This window comes from Ipomoea triloba, chromosome 12 (assembly GCF_003576645.1).
Source record: "Ipomoea triloba cultivar NCNSP0323 chromosome 12, ASM357664v1".
NCBI classification, from domain to species: Eukaryota; Viridiplantae; Streptophyta; class Magnoliopsida; order Solanales; family Convolvulaceae; genus Ipomoea; species Ipomoea triloba.
In genome coordinates, this window is record NC_044927.1 from 14,113,009 (window position 1) to 14,137,047 (window position 24,039).

Below are 24,039 nucleotides of genomic sequence, written 5' to 3' on the forward strand. Positions count from 1 at the left end.
TTGTCTTCATCTTCATTGCTAGTTTGCTTCTTTTTTATTCATAATGTCTCATGTGCAATTGGGTTACTGGTACTAATTTGAAAAAAAAAAGATTTAATTTATTTAGTTCTGTTACATTGAAGCTGAATAGCTATATTTAAAGAAGAAAAAAAGTAACACTAATGGTGGGGAACAGATTTATCTCTCGCCATTTGTGCTTCACGGGTCGCGTAGCAAGCTATTGGTACGTGTTGTCCTTTTTCTCGGGAGACAAACTTGTCTCCGGAGAAAAATATTTTCTCCTTCCAATAATTTTCTTTCTTTCTCATTCTCTTTGATTGGAGATGCCCTAATGACCAAATAATATGGAAGTACCTCATCATAATCAAAGAAAGGTGTATCAATTCACTTCTTTTGCTTTTGTACAAGGGCCATTAATATGGATGGCATGGAATAAAATATGGGGTGGGGCAGTGGGGCCCATGCATGATACAATCCAATGGCTGGAGTGCACCTCCCTACATCATTTTGTGGATAATATTTAAAATAAACACCCATAATGCATTGAATTACGAACTAATTTAGAAGCATGTATGGTCCATTAAGATGTGTGCTCCTTGTTCATTTATTTAATTATTTTCTTCCTAAAAGGCATCATATCCCTTATTCTCATATGCAAACCTTATTTTAATTAAAGTGTCAACAAGCAATAAAGTTATAAAGCTAATATCATAGTATTCATATGATAATATCAATTATTGAACACAATGTTTTACGTACTATGATCCAGAGAATCCTATAAACTGTTGTCACTTGTCAGAGGTATAGGTGTCAAAGGCTGCTTTATTTTTATTTTCACAACCCAAAACGGATTTAAGAAAAAAAATTATTTTGAATAATTTTTTTTGACATGTAAATTTATAATTAGTTATATTGAATCGATAAACAATAGGTTGAACTGTTGAAGTATACATTATTTAGATAGGTCATGAGTTTTCAAAAAAAAAAAAAAAAGATAGGTCATGACATTTCAACCTACTATACAAACTTAACAATTTATATCAAATGTTATTTAAAAAATAATAATGTATGATTTTTTGAGTAAAAGAGTTAAATGACTTACAATTTTAACGTGGCATTTGGTTCACAGAATAAAAATAGAAAGAATAAAAATAAAATTTTAAAGTGAATGAAATATGAAGAAATAGAATATGAATGTTATTTTATTATTTGGTTGGATTTTCGAAATTACATGAGTATAATTATATTTAAAAGTTTGATTGGTTAAGAAATAAAATAGGAATATATAGTCAAATAACAAAAGTATCAATACTTGAAATAATAAATTAAATAAACATACACACACAAAGGATCATATGAGAATAATATGCTTTCACGAATAACCATAGATCTAGCTAGTATAAGATACCGCAAGCCCTTTAGGTGCGATGGTGCAGACAGATCGGTCCTTTGAATGAGTTGAGATCAATGACTGAAAATCAATGAAAACAAGAAAAAACGCAGTGGTATTTTTTGTAATTTCATGCACCAAGTATATTACTGTGATTTACTAAGTGTTAGTCTATGGTGCACTACAAAATGATGGTCTGTGGCCCACATGGAAATGCTTGACTATGCATTTGGACTCAAAACACGAACAAGCATATCTAAATGCATCACCAAACATATCTAAATGCACCAGCCATTACAGAAGTTACATGGAACATATTAACACCAGATTAAGACACCAACTCATTTTATATATATCCAAACTCAAGTTACATGGTGGTTAAAGACACCAACTTTCAATATATATATATATATATATATATATATATATATATATATATATATATATATATATATAGATTTAGGATCATATGAAATTACTTGTTTAGGTAAGATTGTGAGATCAAATCTTGTGCATCAATCTAATAATTTAATGGTCTAGATTGATTAAGATTCTAAGTTGAAGTGTGTGTGATCAGCGGTTAAATGTATGCAAACGGTGATTAAATGTGTGCGAACGGTGATTAAATGTGTGCGAACTGTAATTAAGTGTATGCGAACGGTGATTAAATGTGTGTGAACGGAGTGGGTGTGTCGATCAATCTAGACCATTAAAATTTGTTTGATTGATGTACAAGATTTGATCTCACAATATATTAATGGTCTAGATTGATTAAGATTCCAAGTTGAAGTGTGTGCAAACGGTGATTAAATGTGTAAGAATAGAGTGGGTGTGTCAATCAATCTAGACCATTAAAATTTATTATATTGATGCACAAGATTTGATCTCACAATCTCACCTAAATAGGTGATCTCATAGGAACCCTCTCATATATATATATGGGTTCCCTTGCGGTTGGCCTTCTCATGTGCGGTTGTGCGGTTACGCGCTTGCTTTAGGTGCATGTTTTTCCTTCTTAAGGTGCGTGATTTTCCTTTTTAAGGTGTGTGATTTTCATTATTAAGGTATGTGAAACTTAAAGTGCGCCATTTTAAAACCTTAGGTGTGTGGTTTGTGTTGTTAAGGTGTTTTGTTTGTGTGCTTAAGGTGTGTGGTTTGTGTACTTAAGGTGCGTTGGACAAAAGTTGTAGGTGCGCGTCATTTGTGTTCTTAAGGTGATTTGTTTGTGTACTAAGGTGCTTGGGCTTAAAGCTTTAGGTGCATGGTTTTCATTCTTAAGATGCGTTGTTTTCTTTATTAAGGTGCGCAATTTATTTCTTAAGGTGCATGATTTATATGTTTAAGTTGCGTTAGTTGTTGAAACTAAAGGTGCGTAATTTTAAAACTTTTGGTGCGTGGTTGTATTCTTAAGGTGCGTCTTTTTTAGTTAATCGCACAATCGCACGGGAAGCTATACCCGCACATGAACCCTTCCCCATATATATATATATATATACACACACACACACACACACACACACACACATAGAAATCGGTTCTCATGCGGTTGGAGTGCTCAAATGCGGTTGTGCAGTGAGAGGAAAGCCATTGATCTTGTCAAAATCAACGTCTAGGATTAACAACGTTTAAAAAATGCGGTGGCAATTTGGTCATTTTCCATATGAGTCAAACTTAAGGTGCGTAAGGTTTGTGCTTAAGGTGCGTATGTCTTGTACTTAAGGTGTGTAGGTCTTGTACTTAAAGTGCGTCGTGTTTCTTCTTCAAAACTGGAACAGACCTATCCACATAACTGATGAGCTAGGGTGGCTCGTCACCCAGTATCTCAAGAAGAAGGCAACAAAGAGTAACGTGCACTCCATGCCCACCACCTTTCTCCCTTTTGAACTAAGGGGCTTGAGTGAGGGTTTGCAAAACCTCTAGCTCAGACCCTCAAGAACAAAAACTTTTGAATTGAGGAGTTTGTCAGGCCCCTAGCTCAAACCCTCAAGAACAAAACTTTTGAACAAAACTTAAGGTGCGCCATTTTAACACTTAAGGTGCATCATTCTAACACTTAAGGTGTGTTTTTGTATCACTTAAGGTGCGCCGTTGTTATAAATTGAATGTGTGCAATGTTAATACTTAAAGTGCACCATTTTAACACTTAAGGTGCGTTGTTCTAACACTTAAGGTGCGTGTTTCTATCACTTAAGGTGCGCCATTTTTAACTTAAGCTTCTTTCTTCCAGCACACATTTTTTTAAAAAAATTTCATTGATTTGAGCCGTTGATCTAGATTTGATCAACGGCATAAATCTAACCGCATGACCGCACCTAGGAGCATCCCTACACCCGAACTCATATATATATAAAATTCAGTTCTCGTGCGGTGGGGTGTTTGCACCATGCGGTTGTGCGGTTAAATCTGAGCCATTGATCTTGCTTAAATCAACGTCTAGGATTAACAATAATTAAAAAATGTTGTGGCAATTTGGTCATTTTTCATCTACGTCAAATTTAAGGTGCGTGATTTTCCTTCTTAAGGTGCGTGGTTTATCAGTTTATGTACTGTGTGGCTTAAGGTGTGTAGATTGTTGACAAATTAAGTGCGTCAATCTAAAGTTTTAGGTGCGTGGTTTTCCTTCTTAAGGTGCGTGGTTTGTGTGTTTAAGGTGAGTTAGTTGTTGAAACTTAATGTGCATCGGTCTAAAGTTTTAGGTGCGTGATTTTTCCTTCTTAAGTTGTTTCCTTCTTAAGGTGTGTGTTTTGTATGCTTAAAGTGCGTCAGTTGTTGAAACTTAAGTGCGTCATTTTAAAACTTTAGGTGCGTGGTTTGTGTTCTTAAGGTGCTTTGTTGGTGTGCTAAAGATGCATGATTTGTGTACGTAAGGTGCACCATTTTAATGCTTAAGGTGCGTTGTTTTGTGTTAACCGCACAACCGCACGGGAAGCTATCTTCGCACCAAAACTCACATATTTATATACTTGTTTTTCTTATGCGTGATGCGCAAAAAATAGGTGCCCAATATTAATATTTTATATTAAAATTTTAAATTTATCTAGATTTTTTATATTTTAATTATTGTAAATAATAATAATAATAATGCAAAATATTTTCATAAATTTTATATTTATATTTTAGAAAATAACTAATATATAACTCCAATATATAATATGTATATATTATTATTATTGAAGAAAATAAGAAAATATATAGTGGATGCATGTGCATGGTAACAATAGTGGAAAAGATAACGGACGTTATAACGGTAGGGGTATGTTTGTCTAATATTTTGTAAAGTACAACTTTTATAGCATAATGTACAACAAAACTTAACGGAAAAATGGACATAAATGAAGGGTATAACCTTCCTTCACACTTATTATGTTTTAGATATATATATATATATATATATATATATATATATATATATATATATATATATATATATAAGGGTTGGATCCAATGAGACCACCCTTGTAAATGAGATCGTGAGATCTCATCACAACCATCTAAAAAAATTTGATTTAATGGATGAGATTGAATTTAAAATGTCATTTATATAAGGATATAATTAATACATAAGGGTGGCATTGTAATTTCATTATATTGTTAGAATTTGGTTATAAATGAAATAGATTATTTTCCTAATTTAAAGGATCCTAGCCATGGTAGGAATAAATTATAGATTTAAAAAAAAAACAAAGAAAAAAACGCAGCAATCCGTGTGTGGAAGAAACTGCCGTGTGCATTTGATCGGTTAGGTGTGTGTGCATTTGATCTGTTAGGTGTGTGCAAAACGCTATGCAAAATCTTGTGTGCACTTAGGGGAACAGGTGTGTGCATATTACTGAACATGTCCATGATACAGCAGTGGGTGCGTATCAGTTATCTGGAGTGTCCATTTCACTGTGCAAGAATGTGATGTTTGTGTGCTCTAGCCGAAATTGTGTATGCATTATACTGTACATATGTCCATAATACTGACGTGGGTCAACTCCCAGTTGAGTGTGCATATGACATAACCATCGTGTGTGCATTAAAGGCAACATGTGTTTTTTTATCCTACATATGTGTGTGCAACTAAGGTGTCACACATTTTTCATGGTTGTCTACTCTAATGAATGTCACAAACACGTTTTAGTATACTTTGAAATTTACCGTTTCCATGGAATGAATTTCCTAGTCGCCGATAAAACTAAGACATTTTATGATACACCGAAATCCGTTATGTGCATATACGTAGCATAGTTTGTGCATTTTCTAACCTAGTGTGCATATTTGAAAGATGACCCATGTGCGTTAGAGTTGACTCCCCCACCCTATATATATATATATATATATATAGTCATGATCAGGTGTAGCCTGGTCATTAGGTGTGGCCGTGCGGCCTATTTTCAGCCATTAGATCATATCAATTCATCAAATCAACGCGCAATATATATATATATTACAGAACACACCATTCTACGTACTAAAACGCATCAGATGACCGATAAAATACACCATTCCACACAATATACCAAATGCACCTATTCACTTAAAATTCATCAATATACTTAATAAAACACACCATTTTACATATTAAAATGTATCACAACATGCCTCATGTCAGATTATAAGCATACACTATTTACACATATTAGAAAGCATGTGCTAAAATATGCACCATTCTACGTATTAAAATGCACCACAACATGTGTTAAAATGCACAATTCAACTTATTAAAAATCATCATCCCATATTATAAACATGCACTATTACACTTATTAGAAAATATGTGTTAAAATACACACCATTCAACGTATTAAAATGCACTAGAGGACCGATTAAAACACACCATTCCACAGCACGCTTATTAGAAACACATGTGTTAAAATACACATCATTCAATGTATTAAAATGCACCAGACGATGTATTAAAACACACCATTCCACAACACAGTTACACATCATTATACGTATGAAAATGCACCAGCGGAAAGATTAAAACACACCATTCCACAACACAGTTAATGCACCAACATACGTAATAAAGCGCACCACAACATGTATTCAAACGCACCACATTATGTACTAAAATGCATCATTACAATTCACGTAATATAAATACTAAAATTATCATAATAACCCCACTTAAACATACGCGAATTTAATTTGGATAAATCAAATTGGACGGTGCATATTAGGCCGCATGACCGTACCGGAGCTCGCCTCCACATTTGAACAAAAATCAATATATCTTCTATGTTTTTTTGTGTGTGTGCTGTGTTTTTTTTGTTGTTTTTTGTGTATTTTCAGTGTGGTGCATTTTCTAACATTGAGTGGTGCGAACTGCATCGACCGCACGGGAAGGCGCGACCACATTTGAACAGATATATATACATACACACACACACGTGCATATATATATATATATATATACATATATATATATATATATATGTATATATACATATATGTATGTATATGTATATATATACATATATATATATATGTATATATATACATATACATACATATATGTATATATACATATATATATATATATACATATATATATGTATGTATATATATATATATATATAAGGGTTGGATCCAATGAGATCACCCTATAAGATGAGATCATGAGATCCCATCTCAGCCATCTATAAAATTGGAATGAATGGTTTGGATTGATATTAAAATATGAATTATATTAGGACAAAATTAAAAGAAAAGGATAGAGTTGTAATTTGATTAGGATTTGAAATTAATGGAATATAATAATTTCCATATATTAAGGAATCCTAATCATGGTAATCTAGTATAAAATTGTTTTGGAATCTTTTGTCTGATTTAAACACACAAACCTTAAGAAAAAGAACAAAATTATACCAATCGTCCAGGAGTTTTTCATGGCAAACAACATTGCCATAAGTAAGTATTCAATTTTTTATTTTTTATTTCTTTTTATTTTTGGTAACGCTGGTGTGTGCGTTTATTACGTATGGTGTGTGCAATTTCCAGCGTTTGATCTGTAGTAGCAGTGTGCATTGTAGTTTTCTTGAACGTGTAAATTACTATGAACGCTAAAAATAGGGTTTCGACATGCTTAGTTTGTCCGTGTAATTTTTGAATATTATGGGATATGTAGGTGTGTGCACTTCAGAATTTTGATGACCGCAAATGTTTGTTAGAATGTATACATTAGAGCGATTATTAAAAATTATGAGGAGATACGTAAATGCTTGCGATTGTGATACTAGGCGTGTGCAGAAATCTTTTTTTTTGTTTTTGTTTTTTTTTTGTTGGGATTATATGATTTTATCTGCGACAAATGTAGGACCCAGTGAATAACCTGATTTTAAATAATGCATAGATAATGTCCTTCGTTTCTATCGAGAAATCATATTTCGTGAATGAACCGTTATAGATTTTGTTGAATGTTTTTACATTATTCTACATGTTTAATTAGTTACATGTCACCTGCGGCATGCGTGTGCAAACGCTAGTGGAGCTGTGTGCGTTTCACTGGACGTAGATTGGTACAAAATTTGATTTATTCTTGTGTAAGAGCATATGCCATTTGTTCCTACAAGACAAACTAAGACAACACATTAATTTAAACAATTGACTTTATCCACCCTAATAACAAACAGTAAAAAGTTAGTGTTAGTGTATATAACGTAAACCGCAAACAAAGGTATTGAAATGAAAAGAAGTGCAACGATGGTCCATGTGCAACGCCGGTGGCAGTTGTGTGCGTTCTTCTGATCAAGAGCACTAGTACAACTATGGATAAAAAGTGTGTGCATGGGAGGTTACCAGAGTGTGCATTTATGTGAACAATTTATGTAATAACACTAGTATAAGTATGGATGATAGTGTGTGCATGGGAAGTAAACGGAGTGTGTATTTTTCTGAACAAAAGGTTTAATGTCTGTGCATGCGCTAATTCAGTGATAGATGTGTGCGTTAGTTTGAACTCGCCGGTAAGTCTCGCTCTTTTATTTTATTTTATTTTATTTTATTTTATTTTATTTTATTTTTGTGTTGCGTACAACGTGTGCATTTGATCAGTTAGGTGTTTGCAAAACGCTGTTCATCATGAAGTGGGTGCGCAACAATGTGTAGGTGTGTGCTTAACAATTTTTTTTGCAGTGTGTGCGATGTGTGCAATCATTATTCATCAATATATAGCCAAGTATATATTTAGCCACGCATATACTGTAGTATGACGTTGGTCAATCTAGCCCAATGTTAGATTGTGTTCAATTAATTAGACCGTGAGTGCAACAATGTAATAAAGTATGCGATAGGTGAATGTAGTATTTCCGGGTGACTGTTAAAGGTAACACTGTTGTACAAAATAGATAAGTTAAGTGTGAGATAGTGTTTCGTATACGAAGTTTTTAATCCAAAACCGATATCTGGTTGTGTGCATCCTCAGTTTGCGGTGTGTGAATTTCACTGGGTTCGTATTTTTTATCTCATCCACGTCCTCAAAATGATGAAACACCAACTGGTCCTCAGTTTGCGATGTATGCATTCTTCAATAGGGGGAGATACGAAGTCGTCAGAAGAATGACTATCTACCACTACATTTGATTCCCATCAGCATTGTTTCCTGGAAATTAATTCGCATCAAAGTTAAACACATAATCAAAATGCACACATTAGAATATTTGATTACTAACACGCACACACCCAAAAACTCACGCACACATTTTGTAGCCAAGAACTATTTAAAAAACATCTCAAAATTATTTAAAATGACAACCATCGACTATGCACACGCAACGAGTCTATCATGCACACATCGAAATACAACACGCACACACCCAAAAACTCCAGTGCACATATTTCGCCACCAAGAACTATTTCAAAAGCATCTCAAAAATATTAAAATGGCAACCAACGACAATGCACACACGCTATGTCTAATGCCAAATAAGATTTCCTATACCATTTCAAATTGATAACTCAGAGGGATTCCCATCACACTAATCTTCATTCAAAAAGACAGTTCATAGTCATAACTCAAGCTTATAAATGTCAAATGCCAAATAAGATCATCCTAGCAGTAACAATAAAAGCATTTCTACATGTTACATTTAAAATTTTCTTAGTAGTGAACTTAATTTCTCTTAGAGAGCTCATATTTTGAACTATGAAGTTAGACGTTGATTTAATAGGAAATAGCTAAATGATTATATGGAATTGATATCACAATTAGACTAAATGAACAAATGCAGAGCAATTATAATCCTCAAAAGATTCAAATTAAAATATGCAAAAAAAATCATTAGACATTCGGTTGGAATTACCTTTGTAGGAATTGGAAAATTCTTTCTGGCACAACCCACCGACTTAAGAAACCATCAATATCTTCCTAGTGATTGAGCTTCATGATATTGGCTAATGGCTACCACCTAAGATAGTGGCCAATCCTTATGGAACCGATCCCCGTCAACTTGCAAAAGGTTCTGTTTCGGCAAGTCGGATATCACGAGTCCTTCGATTCGTACGGAAACATTGTGGGTCCCTATGTCGTAGTCCACTACACCTTGCTTTTTCTCCACGATTTCTGCAGTAGATTACAGGCGTTCCAGGTTCGATTTGAAAAATCATCCCCCCAGTAAACAACACACCACACCCCTCACAAAACTGATATCCCCAAGCGGAGCCCCAACCCACCACCAAAAAAATTTAAAAAAAAAAATCAACCCTAACAAAAACCTAAAAAACGCAGATAAACCAGGAATCAAAACCAATATACTATCGAAATACCTTGACCATCAGCGGAAAAAATCCCCTTCAATCGCTTTGATCGTTTGACAGAAGATCTAACCATGTTTCGTCACACAAATGCACATGCGAGATGCTATAAGGAGGGATTGGAAGTCGAGGGTCAGCGAGTGGAAGCGAATGCCGAAGAGCAGGATGCGTGCACACCTAGCGTACTAATCTGACCTCAAATCCCGCTATATCACCACCCAGAAGGAAATAAATCAAGATATACACGGGATTCTAAATTCTAAAGATGCAGACACAACGAAATTACATAGATGCCCCCTTTCTAATTAATTTCAGCGCCCAAATCAACAAAAAAAATAAAATTAATCTCCACCGTGAAACAAGAAGAAAGAACGATCAGGATTTAATCTCACAATCTCGTCTAATTATGATGATCTCACTGGATCCAAATCCTATATATATATATATATATATATATATATATGTATGTATGTATATATGTATATATGTATATATGTATGTATGTATGTATGTATATATCTATATATATATATATGTATGTATATATGTATGTATGTATGTATATATGTATATATCTATATATATATATGTATATATATAATTTAGTACTCGTGCGATAAGCATCCTCAAGTGCGGTTGTGCGGTTAAATGAGAGTCATTGATCTTGTCAAAATCAACGTCCAGGATTAACAACGTTTAAAAAAAAACGCAGTGAAAATTTGTTCATTTTTCATATGGGGCAAACTTAAGGTGCGTAGGGTTTTGTGCCTAAGGTGCGTAGGTTTTGTGCTTAAGGTTCATTGTGTCCTTCTTTAGGTGCGTGGTGTTTGTGCTTTAGGTGTGTGCAGTTGGGAACTTAAGGTGCGTAAGTTTTGTGCTTAAGATGCGTAGGGTTTGTGTTTAAGGTGCGTATGTCTTTTGCTAAAGGTGCGTGGTTTTCCTTCTTAAGGTGTGTGATTTCTGTGCTTAAGGTGCGTGCAATTGAGAACTTAAGGTGCGTAAGTTATGTGATTAAAGTGTGTATGTTTTGTGCTTAAGGTGCGTGATTTCCTTCTTAAGGTGCGTGGTTCCTATGCTTAAGGTGCGTCTTTGTATCACTTAAGGTGCGCCATTGTTATAAAGTGAAGGTGCGCGATGTTAAGACTTAAGGTGTGCCATTTTTTTTTTAGCTTATGCTTCTTCCTTCTTGACGCTCGTTTTTTGTTTTTTAAATTTTCATTGATTTGAGCCGTTGATCTAGATTTAACCAATGGCTCAGATCTAACCGCATAACCTCACCTGGGACATCTTCTGCGACTGAACGTCACCCGTCCTTATATATATATATATATATATATATATATATATATAGGCCAGGCTTGTAGGCCTGAAGGCCGAGCCTAATATATATAGGTCTGGCCTGTTTAGTTTAAAAGACTTTGAGATTGGCTCAAGCCTGTCATTTTTACTAAACGAGCTAGTCATTAATTAGGCTAGGACATAGGGGCATGGTCTATTTCCACCCATACTAGAAGCGTTGGAAAAAGAAAGAAAAAATAGAGTAAACAGAAATTAAGATAAAAAAAATTAAGAAACAAATTACACATAAAATAATACATCATCTATAAGCAAACCAAAAAAAAAATGAAATTCAAGTTGACACATCTTGTGTGAGACGGATTAGGTCTTTTGTTATATGGGTGAATCACATGCCATCCACAATCTCACGCTCCACCTTGTTTCTCTCTCTGCTTCTACGACATGCGATTTCTTCTTCCGGTTCTATCGACCTCCGCCTTCTCCAATCTCATCCTTCAGTTCCACTTCCTCTTCTTCTGACCGCATCGTCTGCCTTTACTTCCTCCGACCTCATCATCCGGTTCCATCTCTTCCGAGCCCGTCCTTCGACCTCATTGATCTTCCGCCTCGACCCTCCTTTGGCGTCATCCTCTGGCTCCATCTCTTCTGAATGTCTCCTCCTCTCATCTCTTTTGCCTCCTCATACCATGTTCCCCTAACAATCATGAAAGTGATGAAACAAATCCTTTCCACCAACATTCTTCACATAATCTTCCTCGTTAGTAATGAGGACTAAAATGGGACGTTGAGATAACAGCACTGACGGGAACTGTTTTAGCGTTAAGACAGAAGTTGATAGTGTTGAGAATTGCGCTCGCCATTGGCGCCGTGAAATGAAGCTCGTACATGGATGGTATATTGGGGGCGAGGACGGAAACAACATCACCTTTCTTGATCCCCAGACTTTAGTATTAGATTTATGCTATAAAGTATTATGTTTAATGTTTAAAGTATTAATATATCTACTTGCAGATTGTGAATTATATTTTTGCTATGAAGTATTAGATTTGTACTATAAAGTTTATGTTTAATGTTTAAAGTATTGATTTTATCCACCTGCAGGCTAAGTATTAGATTTGTGCTATAAAGTATTATGTTTAATGCTTAAAGTATTGATTATATCTGCTTGTAGACTATGCATTATATTTATGCTATGAAGTATTAGATTTGTGCTATAAAGTATTATATTTTATCTACCTGTAGATTGTAGATTGAGTTTGATATGTGCTATAAAGCATTATGTTTAATCCTTAATGTATTGATTATATGTACCTGCAGATAGACTAAGTATTATGTTTAGTGCTTAAAGTATTGATTACATAAAGTATTATGCTTAATCCTTAATGTAATGATTATATATACCTGCAAACTGAGTATTATGTTTGTGCTATAAAGTATTATGTTTAATACTTAAAGTATTGATTATATATTTGTGATTTGAAGTATTACATTTATGCGCTAAAGTATTATGTTTAATGCTTAAAGTATTAAATATATCTACCTGCAGACTGAGTATTATGTTTGTGTTGTGGAGTATTAGATTTGTGTTATAAAGTATTATGTTTAATGCTTTAAGTATTTATTATATCTACCTATAGACTGTGTACTATATTTGTGTTATGAAGTATTAGATTTATGCTATAAAGTATTATGCTTAATGTTTAAAGTATAGATTATATCTACCTACACAAGGTATTAGATTTGTGCGATAAAGTATTATGGTTAAAGCTTAAAGTATTGATTATATCTACATGTAGATGGAGTATTATGTTTGTGCTATGAAGTATAAGTTTTTTGTTATAAAGTATTATGTTTAAAGTTTAAAGTATTGATTATATCTACATGTAGATGGAGTATTATGTTTAATGTTTAAAGTATTGATTATATATTTGTGATTTGAAGTATTACATTTGTGCTATAAAATATTATGTTTATGCTTAAAGTATTTATTATACCTACTTACAGATTGAGTATTATGTTTGTGCTATGAAGTATTAGATTTGTGTGATAAAAGTATTATGTTTATATGTGTGTCTATAAATATTTAGTGTGTTTTGCATATTAACGAGAATTTGATAATGACCTATTTATTGTCTCATTGATAGTAAAGGGAGGTAAAATGAATTATCTACAAGAACCAGTTGTTTGCCTGGTGGTTCATGCTAGGCATACAAGTCCATACTCAATTCTTGTCAATTCACACTTGGTGAAAGCTTCTAATTAAAATTCTTAGAAGTGAGTTCTAGAGGTTTGATAGGATCCACTTTAGGCAGGCTCATATTTTTCGACAACCACATTTGCGAATAAGCAAGTTGATTGTGTGCTGCTTCAACTTATCATCAAATGGGAGAAACAATCGTGTGGGAGAGAGAGAAACAAAGCGTGAGATTCTTGCTTGGGCTTGATCCATATAACAAAAGATTCGACATGTCTTACACAAGTTTTTGCCCTATTTTAAAGTGTATAAATTTGATAATGTTTTGTTCTTTAAAATTATAAACAGGAATTTAAAAAAAAAAAAAAAAAAGAGGAACAAAAATAGTCATTATACGAAACACGAAGACGTTAAATAATTGAAGTTCTTTTTTTTTTTTTTTTACATATATCATTAAATTACAACATTATATTCTTTCAAGAAAAAGTTACAACATTATTCTTTTTAACTAATTTAAATTCTCTAAACACAGGTGCTGCGGCCTGCAGGTGTGGATATATGGATTACATATCATGCACTTCACACCCTCTTTTTTTTTTTTTGAAACCCATGCACTTTACACCCTGTTCAGTCAACTTGTAAGTATAATTTGGTAGCCAAAGTCTTGAAAGCCAAAAACACAACCCCTTAATTACTTCATTCTTCAAGTGCGTGAAAGTAGGGGCCACGCCGTGGGAAATTGGCAAATTATTCTGCGGATAAAAGATATACTTTGCAACGTAGATCTGAGTCCAAAATACATAATTTACATACTAAATGTTTACAATTTAAATAATGAATATTCACAATTAAATGTTCATAATTTATATACTGAATGTTTATAATTTAAATTGTAAACATTCAATAGGTAAATTGTAAACATTTAGTATGTAAATTGTGATGGGTCTATCTAACAAGGTAGATCCGAGTCTATTGTGATAAATTCCTGCTCTACCCCTCATTATTGAAGTTCCCAATTACACCCTATTACATAAAAAGAAAAGATTCCCAGCTGTCCATATTCCTTTTAGTGCATGTTTTGTCTCGGCTGTTTTCTATTTTCTTTTTCAGATGATGCAATTTGGAATTTCTTGAATTTAAAAAAAAAAAAAACCCCTTCTTTTTGAGCTGTTTAGAAAGCCTTGTTATGTCCTTATTGGCCCTACTTTTTCAAATAGATAAACTCCTCAAACAAGCAGAACATTTATTTAATTTTTTTTATCTGATCATAAGTTTCTACAACCAGTCAATTAAAACTACACATCAAGACTAATCATATTCATGACATTTTGTAATGTTGGATGTTATAATCCACTTAACATATAAATTATGTGTGCAAACCTTTTTATTAAATGTCATTTTTACTTTTATCCAAAAAAAAAGTTATTTTTACTTTTATCCAAAAACAAAAGTCAATTTTTACTAGGTTAATTAAGATAAGAAATGACAACTTACCACATGCAATTAATGCATGACCAAACTTGCCTCAACCCTCATGGCATGATACCATCTGTCAAACTAGCTTAGAACATAAATTACCAAGTATGGAAAAAAGCCAAAGAAGACAAGAAGAAAAATGCATTAAAAGTCAATCGATTTAAACTCTCAAAGTTTGACCAATCACACCTACAATTGACATTAATTGGATAGAAGTAATAAATGGATAATGAGACGAGTTGAAGATGTAAAAGATTCAACTCCCCAGTTGGCATGCATCTCCATCCCCACCACATTGAATTCAAAATTGAAATTCACAAGACAAAAATTTAGACTTTAGTGGGCATCCCATTAGTTACACAATACAAGAAAGAAAGGCCAAATGCAAGATACATTACTCCCTCCACTAGTACACTTTTGAACAAAAAGAATAAGGTGATGAAAGAAACAAGTGGATCCACTAACAATCACCTCATGTAACCCCCTCCCCACAACTTGATCAAGTTTCCACTACCATCTTCTCCCTATAATTCATTGCACAATTTTCTGAAAAAAATCTTGAAAAAAAAAATTATTTAACACAACAGGTCACTCTCAAACTTCAATATCCCCCGATAACGATCATGCAGGCGTAGATGACATGTAATGACGCACGCTTATTACCTTTACATCTTGCGACCGCCTTCTGTCTAGGAGTCTTGAGGGGGCGTTTGGATGTCCAATCCTTTTGACGGATCATCGGACAATTGTCTGGCTAGTCCATCATCTGTGTCAACTCTGTTGATCTCCTCAATCATCCTGACAACATCCGGCAGGGCAGGTCTTTGGTCTGGCACCATAGCAACACATGCCATTCCTATCTGAAGTAGTTGTACCATCTCTTCTTCCACATTATGGTACCGCATTAGCTCAACATCAAACACCTCAGCTGTCCATTCCTCCCTAACAACACTTTGGACCCATCTAGGCAAATCAATGCCTTCCTCGCCAAAAGACGCCTGATTTGGGGCTTTTCCCGTTAGAAGCTCCAATATCAATACTCCAAAGCTGTACACGTCAGATTTGAACGTGGCCTTTCGGGTTTCAAGCATCTCGGGAGCACGATAGCCTGCAACCCTATGATTGATAGGCGTCGAGGTGGAGAACAGCGCGTTCAAACCATAGTCTGATACGCAGGCATTGTAGTTGTCTTGTTTGAGGAGGACGTTCGATGCCTTGATGTTGCCATGGATGACTTTAGCTGAGACATGCAGATATGCAATGCCTCTAGCAGCACTTAGGGCTATTTTCATTCTGCTGTCCCAGTCTAGGGGCGTGCGGCCAGACCCTCTACTACCTATAAGTATTCAATCCACCAAGCCTCTGTACTTTAGTTCCAGAATCAGAATGATAAACAGTTTGTAAGATGGACAAAAGTTTTAAACAAAAAGAAGTGGAAATAGTTGAAGTGCAGCAACAAGTCAGTTATCCAAGAAAAATGGAATGAATTTATGAGTTAGCTTTTACATTCCAAATCTGGATGCTGCATTCATGAATCATAACGCCTAATCACTAGACATATATGGTTAATGAAAAGAAAGGTAATCGAGATAGATTTACAAGTAGACAATTATGAGAGTTAGATTGCTTTGTAAATAACAGGTCTAGAAGTTGGGTATCAAAGTAACAACAAAGAGGGCATGATTGGCATAACATTTTGTGTAGTGGGTTTCAAACCTATTGCTTTGGCTGCCCTTCCATTAGCACTTGTGATTAAGTTGATGAAGACAGACAGACTTCAGGTAAGAACTGCCATCTGAGATAGATCAGGGCATACTTGGAAAACAGCACAAACTGTTGGGGCAATTTGGGAAAGGAAGCATTTTTTCTATTGGATCATTTAATAAAAGGTAGATCTGGAGGTATTCTTTCCTTTTTTTTTTTTTTTTGCCCCTTTTAATTTCTCTCAACAATTATAAAAGGGGAAAGCATGTTGGTAGTGAACCAAGATTCATGGTGGTCCAGAGTAATGTAATGTTGGTCTTGTATTTGCCATGTACTATAATACTTAAAATAATGTAGAAACCATATTGTATTGTTCCCTTGGCTCTCTCACAGCACTTGAGGAATTAAATCTGACCAGCAACCACAATCTGCTATGCATAAAATAATAAATCTTTTCCAGCACAACCTTTGTATCTTAATTCCTAAATGCCCTCAACATTACATTAAAATATTGGCAGCCAGCTGAAGAAACCAAAGAGTTTTGTGAATGTTACAACTGGAAACCAAATATCTAGGCACCAAACTTCAATAATTGAGGGGGCAGAATAACTCCAGTTTTCAGAAAGAGTCTAAATTATGGCAACAGTTTGGAGTCTGGGCAAATGAATGCAGGAAAGGTTGCAAGCTAGGATGGAAAATGAAACACCACCATGCATTAATTAAATTCCCTCTTTAATAAATTCAAGAATTTAGTTTCTCTGATATGAACAATAGTTCTGGGAATGATCTTATAAGATCAATCCATTGTATTTAAAGTACGGGAAAATATGTATTTAAAGTACAAAGATACACAGAGTCCAAGTCCCCAGGATAAGAATATTAAATAATATATTCTCCTCGCTGGGCGTGTAAATCAGGGTGACTCTCCCCACATTGCCCTTGCCGAGATTCGAACTTTGGTCTCTTCTCGCAAACCAGTGAACTAAGCCCGTGCAGAAGGGAATTCTAGTGTGTCTAAAATAAAGAGTCCTAATAGCTCCCACCAACAAAATAAAATAAAAATTGGAAATTTCCACAAACCCATTCATGCTCAACTGGGAAGAATCAGAAGCAAATTAAATACCCAAATGTAGCAAAGGATTTTGCATCATAAATTTCATAGGAAGGCTAGGGAATGGCATAACCTATTGCCATAAAGATGAATTTTGAAATGAAGAACATAAAAAATTTCCACTTAAGTCCTATTCACAAGATCCATAATGTAGCAGGGGATGATGGTAAATTCAGAAAGTGGAAACAGGAAATTAGCAGGAATGGAGAAATATATATATATATATAGAGAGAGAGAGAGATGCAGAGAAGCATACCATGAAGAAGAGCAGATAAGCTACCAGTAGGCATGTAATCAGAGACTAATAATTTCTCATCTTTGGAATAGTAAAAGGCTCTGAAAGGAAGCACATTCTCGTTCTTCATCTTCCCCAAGGCTTCCATTTGCTGCTCGAACTCCTTCTTAGTCACCGCCACATCTTTGAGCCTCTTCACTACCACCGTTGTCCCCTCCTCCAACACCGCCTTGTAGCTCGTTCCCACGCTTCCCTTCCCCAACACCTCAGCCGACGCCCTCAACAAGTCCTCCAGATCGAAGCTGTACCCTCCTCCCCCATTGAAGAACACCAGCTTGTTCCTCTCCCCTTCGGCTGATCCACCGGTTAAGTCGTCCTTCGACGACGACGTTCCGGCTTCTCCTGCAGCGGCGGAGGCCCTCGCGGTAGTCGACGGCTTCTGCGTCTTGGGTTCCGGCCCTCTTCTCTTTCTCAGTAGGCAGAAGAAGAGGATGAGTAATAGAAGGAAGAGTGCGAAGACGGAGCCAACTACGATTCCGACAATGGCGCCCGTAGAGAGCTTCTTGGAGTTTCTATGCTGCGGGGTGATTTGGCGCTGGGCTGAAGGTGAAGGCGCGGGAGAAGGGAAAAATGGGTTGCACGGCGGCAATGGGCCGCCGCAGAGATCGATGTTTCGGGCGAAAGATGACGCCGGAAACTTGGACAGTGTAGCAGGAATTGACCCATTCAGGCGATTATCCGAGACATTGAAATCAGTTAAGCTTGGAAGGTTGATGCTCGGCAGTGTCCCCTCGAACCCATTCTTCTGCAAGTAAAGCCTACTCAAAGAAGTTAAGTTGTTGAGGGAGAAGGGGATTGGGCCGGCGAATTTGTTAGACGAGATGTCTAGGCGGCCCAGACGAGTTAACTCAGTAAGACCCGGAGGAAACCCGCCGGAAAACTTGTTGTTCTGAAGATAAAGGCTGCGGAGGAATTTGAGGTTAGTGAAGTCCTGCGGGATTGAACCCGTGAGCTGATTCGACCGGAGACTCAACACTCGGAGCTGGGTCAGCCTCCCTATGGTGTTCGCCGGAATATCCCCGACCAACCCAACACCGGGCAACCTCAGATAATACACAAACGATTGGTTCGCATTACAGCCGACGCCTACCCATGTGCACGCCGAGGTGGCCGGGTTCCATTGGACCCGACTCTCGTGTGGGGTTCGCGACAAGAAAGCAAGGAGAGCCTGCTTGTCCTGTGTCGGCTCCGAGTTGACTCGGCACTGACTCAGCTGCTGGGACACCACCAAAGCCAAGCACAACAAAACAAGCCCAGACTCCGCAATTACTGCCATAACTCTCTCCTCCAAACCCAAAAACTATAATGTGAAACAATTATATATCTCTGATGCCTTCAAATACTCAAACCACCAAAACTGAGTCCCCGGCGAATTGCCATGAGAGAGGAGCGAGTTTTAGAAAGAGAAAGAAAAACGCCCGTGTTTATATGTGAGAGAGTGAGAGAGAAAGAGGGGAACTGTGGTTTTATATGGTTGGGCGGACTGCGGAGGAGGTGCAGAACACTAGAACGTTTTATTGGGCGAGTTTTTACGTTATTTTAATGGCGTTTGTACACACGCGATTCGTCAATGAGTGAAGATACACAGTGAGGTTACGCAAATATGTACGGAGTAATACCCAATTATCCGAATTAAAATATGCTCCCGTATTAATAGTCACGACACTCATACCCCGTAGTCCGTACTATCAATTGAAGCCATCGTCTTATCTGTCAATGGTATAGCAATGTTTGGAAAATGACATCCATATTTAATCATGTTGTAAATAGAAATGAAAATGCACAAAACTAGAAGGAAATTAGGAGAATTGCAAGCAACCAACAGAGAAGGATTAGATCAGAACAAGAGTATGGAGAGAAGGGAGCGGAGTGATTATTATTGATATTATTCTGATGTTTTTATCCAAATGAATACATATGAACATATATATAGAAAATAAACTTGACCCTTCGATACTCCAAAGGACACTTGACCATTCATGGATCCAGAAATACAATAACTGGGATAATGGCCACATATAAATAATTATATTCATAACATTCCCCCTTGGCCATTATCTCACCATATTCATGCCTCATTAAAAACCTTGCTAGGAAAACCCTGTGGGAAAAACCTAGTCAAAGGAAAAAAGAGTACATGATGTATTTCAAAGTATCTGTTATATAGGGTTGCCTCATTAAAAACCTTAGGCTAAGAAAACCCAGTGGGAAAAACTTAGCTAAGGAAAAAGAGTATAACCATAAATCATTCATGACCTTCAGGGTCTAATCTTCAGGATAACCAGTCATAAACTTTCAGTGTATAATCTTCAGGATTCTGTAATGTTCCCCTTTTGACATTACTATACCATTCTCATGCCTCGTTAAAAACCTCATTAGAAAAACCCAGTGGGAAAAACCTAATGAAGAAAAGAGTACATGATATATGTTAAATTATGTGTTGCACCAGTTTCCTCATTAAAAACCTTACGCTAAGAAAACCCAGTGGGAAAAAACTTAGCTAAGGGAAAAAGAGTGCAACCATAACCCTAACATAAACTTCAGGGTTTAATATTCATGATTCAAGTAATGATACTCCCCCTGAAGATAACATTCTTCAAATCTCTTATGAAATATATCTCCAAAATATATAACGGGATTTTGTAAACAAATATGTCCAACTATCAATGGGGTGAATAATTCCGTGACTCTTCTAGAGTTCACGTGGGTATAATACTAATATCATAATATACCCATTTATTATAGATGCAACACTATCTTTATTGTCTCCTTATAAGACAATGGGGATAAAATCTCGTATAACCAGTTTTGGGGACTTGGCATCGTTGGGATCAAATCAAATAATAATAGCCAGTACCCAAGTAGCCCATTAAAACCATACATTGGTTTTCTCACGTAAATGCCAAAATCTTTTGTTACTCAAAGATATTGGAGGATATGTTAAACACCATTCCAATATACTCAAAGATATTGGAGGATATGTTAAACACCATTCCAATATTTCAAAAGATATTGGAGGATATGTTAAACACCATTCCAATATTTCATTATAGGAGGAGCACTAAATGTTGCTAGCAATTTCATCGCATAAAATATCAAGCCCGATGCGATTATGGAACTTCTGGTCCCTATATGGTGCTCCAACGATGATGAATTAATGGAATTTTGGTTCCACGATATCCTTATTATACTCTTTGAGCTTAAACGGTTCTTTATCTACTTCAAGAGATACAACCGTTAGTGTGATAAGTATCATGAGTCTAAACGATTCATTATCTACTTCAAGAGATATAACCGTTAAATGATACTTATTCATATAAAATCTTCAAGGCATTTTTCAAGTAGGCTAACTGGTGTATAAAAACTTCTTCAAGAAGAAGCTCGATCTTCAGGTCGAGATAATACTTGGGGTTTCCCAAGTCTTTCGTTTCAAAAATTTCGTCTTTTAGGCATGAGCTAACATTATCAAATGTAGCAACTCTACGCTCATTAGCAACCCTTTAAAGAACACTTCTGGCTCATTACCCTACTACTTGAGAGAGTAACTTCTCCAGTCGCAATCCTTTAAAGATTACATAATGACACGTAATATAATCATATTCATTTCCTTCTTCGGGAAGAAAATTACTCAATCTAATAACCCATAATTATGCGGTCATGACGTATATCAGCTGCATATCTAATTTTATTAATCTGCAAATGATGTAATGTAGCGGAACTTAATGTCATCCTACGCGGGAGATTAAAATCAATCAAGGGTCTCTACGTGAACCCATGAGCTACAAAACTCGCTTTATATTATACCACCTCGTCATTCTCATTTCTCTTTCGTGCAAACACACATATTTAGGGTGCTCACCTTTTATATAATTTTCATGGGGCAATTCCTCGTCAGGATTGCTCACCCATTATATATTTTTACAAAATAGGGCAATTCCTCGTCAGGATTGCTCACCTACTAAGTAATCTTCTCAGCCTGAGTAGAGCAACCCCTTATGGTGTGTGTTATAAAGAGAATGTATTTAGCGAGTTGAGCTATGCCTTAATTGCTCTTTTAAATATTAAATAATGAGGATGCTTCTAGCACCTCACCTGGATCCAGTTATTTAAATGAGCAATTATATAGGCTTGTGTTGTTGACAACTATTATAATTTTCTCCCACATTCATGACAATTTCTATTTAACCAGATCGCTGACATTTCCCAAAGATATTAGGATCTGGCGTTCCGCATCCCTAGTATTATGTTTGTTTGGTGCACCTTACTAGGGTTTTCGTCATCTGGACGAATGTCTTCAGGACATTATTCTCATCAAGATAAGAGTGATAATGTTTCTTTACTAGATCTAGTATTGTGTTTCTTATCTCATAAACCGATAGACCTCCTACACTTCTGGCGTCAAGGAGTATCAGTAGAGATATTCGGTCCAAATTAGGGATTATATATAGGACCTAGTCACTCTTTTCTGATCAGCATGATCAGTATATATATTTGGCAGATTATTTGCTAATGTCGCAAATATATTTCCTTCTGAACTTCTAGTTCAGTTATTTCTCTGAACTTATGGTTCAGTATAACTAGTACGTGGATTTAACTAATGAAGATTTTTCCATTTCATGGAACTTCTCGGCATTTCATTAAATTTTAAATTTGGGTCTTATCTCCCCCTAATGCCGAGAACCGATCTTCATTAAGTATGCAATCAGCGTATCTATTGATCCCTAATAATAGGCTCTAGGTATTTAGACAATCAGACGGAGTTCTATGATCGTCATATATATATACCTAGTTTCATTCGAAAGCCATTAGAGATACGTTATGGTGGTGATATAGTACAATAGACTGCATACTAAGAATATAAACGCAGATTTGGGAAATGTTTATCACGTACGTACTAGGTGTATGGGGAATAATCATGATATGCAGTGAGTCAGATCTTGATTCAATCAAGTTTGATATCCTTTGATATCCCCAAAAATATCTGACTCATTATGCTTGCCCAAAGCGACCCAATTGCTCATGCCAAAACAAATTGGGTCTTTTAAAATTTTTAAAAGAATTGCACAAAAAATATGCAAACATATAACATGTATAATGTCATATGGCTAAATCATTTACTAAGTAATGTAATGCATTCACATATATTTGAATATGACATGCATTATGAATGCTATTCAAATAATCATATAGAGGATAAATGCCAAATAAACCATTGATGATGAGATTATTTAAATTCATAACTTGTTTGCTTCAGGCAAACCATCATGATGTGATTCACTTCTGACTTTCAAGCATATAGCATAATGCTAAAGATAGAAGTTGCAGACTTCATTCATTAACCATGTCATTAGTCACCCAAAGGTCATTCCCTGTTCGAGGTCTTCCGGACCTTATTGGAAAATATCCCAATGTCCAAACATATTGTAAAGTGCAAAGGTTCAGTTCTCGAAGAATAATACTCCTTCAAAAACACTTAGCATAATTTTGTCATGTACTACTCCTGGAGTACAATATGACCATCATATAGAAGACAATAAGACTCACATTATTTAGTATGATTTTCCATGTACTTCTACTAGAGTACAATGTTAGTCATGTACTTCTACCGGAGTACAAAGTTATTAACTGTCTATGTACTTTTACTGGAGTACAAGGTCAATCATGTACTTCTACTGGAGTACAAGATTATTACCTTTAAAATTCAATGGAGTCTTAGTATTGTCTTTCTATAGTTCTTCTAATATAGTTTCACGTGTGAAACAATACTATATTATACTGGTCATATTAATAGGGATTCACCATCATAAAATCTCATATTTAGTCAATAGCAG

At 35.5% G+C, this 24,039-nt stretch overlaps 1 protein-coding gene across 1 annotated transcript; it reads right to left on the minus strand.

Moving 5' to 3' along the window:
• Positions 1-15,321: 15,321 nt before the first annotated feature.
• Positions 15,322-19,674, minus strand: LOC115999927 (probable inactive receptor kinase At2g26730). The gene is made up of 2 exons (XM_031239883.1): positions 18,170-19,674; positions 15,322-16,434 (listed from the first exon to the last, which is right to left on the minus strand). Exons 1-2 carry the CDS (start codon positions 19,482-19,484, stop codon positions 15,788-15,790), a joined length of 1,962 nt encoding a protein of 653 aa, XP_031095743.1. The 5' UTR covers positions 19,485-19,674; the 3' UTR covers positions 15,322-15,787.
• Positions 19,675-24,039: the final 4,365 nt, after the last annotated feature.

Excerpts from the sequence above, each read along its gene's own strand:
- LOC115999927 (XM_031239883.1), bottom strand. The coding sequence starts at position 19,484 with ATGGCAGTAATTGCGGAGTCTGGGCTTGTTTTGTTGTGCTTGGCTTTG. Across the intron at positions 16,435-18,169 it reads CTTATCTGCTCTTCTTCATG|GTAGTAGAGGGTCTGGCCGC; the intron begins GTATGCTTCTCT and ends GAATACTTATAG.